This window comes from Morus notabilis, unplaced genomic scaffold (assembly GCF_000414095.1).
Source record: "Morus notabilis unplaced genomic scaffold, ASM41409v2 Scaffold160, whole genome shotgun sequence".
Lineage (NCBI taxonomy): Eukaryota > Viridiplantae > Streptophyta > Magnoliopsida > Rosales > Moraceae > Morus > Morus notabilis.
In genome coordinates, this window is record NW_010368035.1 from 114,549 (window position 1) to 119,606 (window position 5,058).

A 5,058-nucleotide genomic window follows, 5' to 3' on the forward strand; every position below is an offset into this window, starting at 1 on the left:
ATTATAATTATAATATCATATTATTAAAATAATTATAATATTATTATAATATCATATTATATGATAAAATAATAATATTATAGTTATTAATATAATTATGATATTATTTGTTATAAAATTATTATTATATTATATTATGAGTCTAAATTTTAAATTGAGAAAATTGTAAATTTTAAATTTTATTAGGGGCATTATGAGTATTATGAAAGTTTCATTAATTATACTATGTTGTTTTCTGCATAATTTAAAAGTTAAAGTTGTCTTTAGACTGCTTCTGATTTTGAATGTAAATTCTTAAAAAATCTTCAAAAAGTACTTTTGAAGATATTTACTAAACACTAAAATCAACTTCGGCTATAAACAAAAACTGATTTTAAGAGGGAAAAACACTGTCAAACTAAGCTAATAATTATCTATCTTTGTCAAAAAAATAAAAATAAAAGTAACTATCTAATTTGTCCCACTGTTATGGATTTGGCGGGAAAACACCGAGTCACTAATAGCAATGGATTATTGGAGCCTTACAGGGAAAGAGGAGAATATGGCGGACAAACTCATAAAGGAGATGGGTTTACCCAAATCAATGGCCAACGTTTTCGCAGCGCGTAACATCACCACCGCCCAGGTAAAGCCCCTATCTCAAAACCCTAATACATGTTCAATTTTGGGTTCAGATTACTACACAATTTCAATTTCTCAGTTGATGAATTCGCCATTTTCGGTTTCTTTTGCTTTCAGGAAGCCCTAGCCCTAACCGATTTCGAGCTAATGCTGTTGCTGGACGTGGGAATGGCGGAAGTCTCCTCCGCTCTAGCCCGCATTAGCGAAATCGCATGCCCTCCCTATCAAACTGTGAGCAAAAAGATTTTTTTTTTGGTCAAATTTCTTTGTGGATTTTTTGAAATTGTGGTCTTAGGGTTTGTTTCCGTAGGCATTGGCTTTAATGGAGCAGCGAATTCAAAAGGAGGGCCACGGGGGTCATCTTCCGACGGGTCTTAAAGGTTTAGACGAGGCATTATGCGGCGGAATACCGTTCGGTGTTTTGACAGAGCTCGTTGGTCCTGCTGGGATCGGCAAAACTCAAGTATGTTTCTTTCTATTTTCAATTTTTTTTTTCTCTTTGGTTTAATTTTGAGAAGTTATCATTATGAAAGAAAGGACTTCTTTACTTTCTTCTGAAGAAGATGATTTGTTTTTGAGGAAGCTTTTGTTTCTCTTGTTATGACGGGCAAGATTTTAATGATAAACTGTTTCCTTTGATGTACAAATTGCAGTTTTGTATGAAGCTCTCGTTATTGGCTTCGTTGCCGACAGCTTACGGAGGTTTAAATGGCCGTGTCATCTACATTGATGTCGAATCCAAGTTTAGTTCAAGAAGGTACGTGAATTACGCCTATTGATATCATTATCAGTTTCTCAGAATGTTTTCCCCAGAAATTTCTGAATTCTGATTATTCTATCTTTAGGATGATAGAAATTGGAGTCCAGAGCTTCCCTGACATTTTTAACATGAAAGGAATGGCACAGGAGGTCTGCAGATTTCTATTTATTGTCGGTGTCCTTTGAATTTGCTATTCAGATCATCAGTTTTAGCTGGCTATGAATCTGTTTTCTGTATATGACACAGATGGCTGGTAGGATCCTAGTTTTGCGGCCAACTTCGCTTTCTAAATTTACTGAGAGGTATGGTTCTCATAAGACTTCACTTCTAAGTTTTATAATTGACGACATAACACTGAATGGTAGTAAGATTTTGGTTGCAATACTAAATGGTGCATAGTCATTGATAAAACTCTGAACAATTCTCTTAGGAAACAATCTCATAAATCGACTTTCCAAAATCAGAGATGATGAAGAAAATCTCAAGGATTTTATTACTTGCATAGACAGAAGAAAAATACAAGAATTAAGAAACCCAGCACTCAGACCCTCGCTAGAAAGTTCTCTCCCGGATAAGCCCAATTTTCCCTTATCTGACTTTCTCTCAGTGCCTTCAAAAAACGATTACAATTAAATCTCTCAGTAACACCTTACTTATAGTAACTAGGCAACCAATACAAATCTGACACCTGGCTGGCTAATCTTGAAATAAAAGATATTCAAGACGTAATCCTAACTGACTCTTTCACTTTCTTGTAACTAACTACCAGAATATTGAACCAATTTTCTCAACCATCATGTTCATTGAAAACCAGAGCTCATTTAGCTGTGACATCAAATGTCCAATTTCTCATGTCTATCATTTTATTTTGACTCTTATCATGAGCTAAAAGACTTCTATACTTCCTTTTGGTGCATATGTTATTATGAAACGCGGCATTACTTCCTTTTGGGGATCAGCTCCCATTGAATATCAGAGCTGCTACATATTGCAATTTCTCTTGTTTTATTTGTCTCGTCCTAGTCATAACCTTTTAGCTGATCATATGTTATCGATCTATTGCCAGTTTGCAACAAATCCAGGTTGCACTTCGTCAGCAACAGGTGAAGTTGGTAGTAATTGACAGCATGACTGCTGTTATTTCAGGGTGAGTTGATCTTCTTTGTAATTCATATGACCTGTTATTTTCAAATCATAAAATGTTCACATTTGATTCGTTTCCATACCTCCAAGGTAAGAATAACCTTAACTGAAGGATCCAAACATTTTATATAGACAATCTTAGTCCCTTGAAAAGGTGATTCCGGCTCCATATTTGAATAGCATTGAGGAATGATACGATAATTTGAGAACCCCTTGCAACCTCAATCTGTTAGATGTCTTTGTCAAAGCTGCAGGCAAGTGATAAGATTGGTCTCTCTGGATCAGATGTTTTTTATTTAATCCACTTACTTTAGATTATTGTTATAGTGGTGATCATCTTTTGTCCAGGGCTTATGGGGATGGAGCTCCGTTTGCTTAATTCAGTCACTTTAGATCATTGTTTTTAAGTAGGATCATCTTTTGTCTAGGGATTACGGACAAGGAGCCTCAAGACAACACTTACTTGGTTGGCATGTTTCTTTTATCAAGTGAGAATCTTAGCTCTTTCTGTTGGAAATGTAGAACTTATTAGCTGTTGATGCCCTTTCCTGCTCAATTGATATTGCTCTTTCTTTTTTCTTTTCCCTCCTCTTTTACTCTAGATCACTCGCTGAATTTTCACGAATCCCTATTGTAGTTACAAATCAAGTGCGATCTCAAACCCGTGATGAAGGTTGCCAATATTCTTTTCAAGGTATGTTCAAAAAGTTACATTGTAAAAGCTTACTCTCAAAATTATGTAAGACAGTTGGTATACTTTGTACAGTGCGGAGCACGGAGGATCCTGTAGGATATGATTCTCATCTTGTTGCTGCTTTGGGGATTAATTGGGCTCATTCAGTGACAATTCGTCTCGTGCTTGAAGCTAAATCAGGTTGCCTTTGATGCTTGATCTAACCAAAATTCAGTGTTTACGGTCGAGTCATTCTCTCACTCAGTCAACACATTGTCATGTGAACAAATCAATACTTTTTCCTCTTATTTTAATTGTTCCTGGTTAGCACAAAAATCTTGTGGGTGTTTCATAGAATGCTCTCTACTAGACAATGAATCTAAACCTTGCAGTGATAAAACTTTATGGTTCTTGAGATTTTATGATCAAAAGTAGTCCTAGTCGTGAACTATTTAGTTCTTAATGTTAACTGTACGAGAAAATTAAGACTTTTATGCTTCTTATTGCCGATCTTGTAATTTTTTTTTCTCTCTTGCAGGTCAGAGGTTCATCAAGTTGGCAAAGTCTCCAATGTCACCACCTTTGGCTTTCCCTTTTAACATAACGGCAGCTGGAATTTCGTTGCTAGATGATTATGGAAGAGAACTCAAGGGGGCAGAGATAAACAAAATTCACTCCCATGGTTTGTCAAAAGAGACTTTTATTTATTTCAAATTGATAGCATTTATTTATTTCTTATTCTTTGATCTTTGCTGCAAACTAGTTCGTCCAAACTAAATAAGATGATGTCTATATACCTGGTTGAACATTAATGCTCTTAATAACTTAATGGATAGTTTAAGAATTTCCTGCAACATGATCAGTCTATATTTTCAAGGTTGTGCCCGATTTCTGCTTCTAGTTTCCTTTCTTTTTCCTTCTCCTCCCTATCTAATCTACAGTGAACAGGTATAAAATCTCGTGCCTGTGTTTTAAGAGGAGAGGGAATGACAGAGTACCCATTCATTTCACTACTTTGAGTTTAAAATCCGTTTTTTGCTACAGTAAAAAATTTTCAGAAACTGTCACATCTAAATTTTTTACTACAGTAAAAAAATTCTCATTTAAATTTACATCTCAACTCGAATTAAAAGTTTGAATTAGCAAACGAAACGGATCTAATGCTATAATAACAAAATTGCAGGCCACAGTGACGTCATTAATTTTGACGGGAAAGGTTGCAGCGATCAATGGGGGAAGCCAACATAGCTCAAGTTGCAAGCATTTTATAAGAACTTCCTTTTGTTGGGCGTGTGGCTTTAATTAAGCCCATGAAGTTTGTCTTTTGTTTGGGCCCAAGGCCTATATCTCTGTTTGACTCATATTCGTTGTCGGCTAGATTTTTGGGAAGCATATATATTTAATCCTTTGTATCTTTTGGATTTTTCAGGTTTTTTATATTTTGTTCTAAATCTATTTAATTTGATGTTTGGCACAACACCATTAACACGAGATTTACTTGAACAATCCAGACAACTCAGCCTAAATTAGGTCCCAAATAAAGAGATACCAGCTAAGATTGCTAAATCAGGATTTGAAACTTCTGAGGGCGCCAAAAGTTCACTGGGTTAGAATTATGTTCTTGGAATTGATGGTGCACGGCAAGGATTTTGACAGTCTACTATCCGAAGGTGATACTGATATAGATTCATTTGATTCTTTTAAGGGTCCGTTAAGTTCGTTAATTCGAGTTTAGATTTGACTTTATATTAGAGTTTTTTACTGTAATAAAAAAGTTAGATGTGACTGTTTCTATGAGCTTTTTTACTGTAGCAAAACTCGAATCGGTAAAATGAACGGGGTTTAAGAGTCTTTAATTCAT

The 5,058-nt window shown here is 35.2% G+C and overlaps 1 protein-coding gene across 1 annotated transcript; it reads left to right on the plus strand.

The window, feature by feature from the left end:
• Positions 1–540: 540 nt before the first annotated feature.
• LOC21394463 (DNA repair protein RAD51 homolog 2) lies at positions 541–4,577 on the plus strand. The gene is made up of 12 exons (XM_024176024.1): positions 541–625; positions 739–852; positions 932–1,084; positions 1,275–1,378; positions 1,467–1,530; positions 1,628–1,683; positions 2,448–2,528; positions 2,953–3,012; positions 3,127–3,218; positions 3,291–3,398; positions 3,736–3,879; positions 4,381–4,577. The coding sequence occupies exons 1-12, from the start codon at positions 542–544 to the stop codon at positions 4,443–4,445; spliced, it is 1,125 nt and encodes a 374-aa protein (XP_024031792.1). The 5' UTR covers position 541; the 3' UTR covers positions 4,446–4,577.
• The last annotated feature ends 481 nt before the right edge of the window (positions 4,578–5,058 follow it).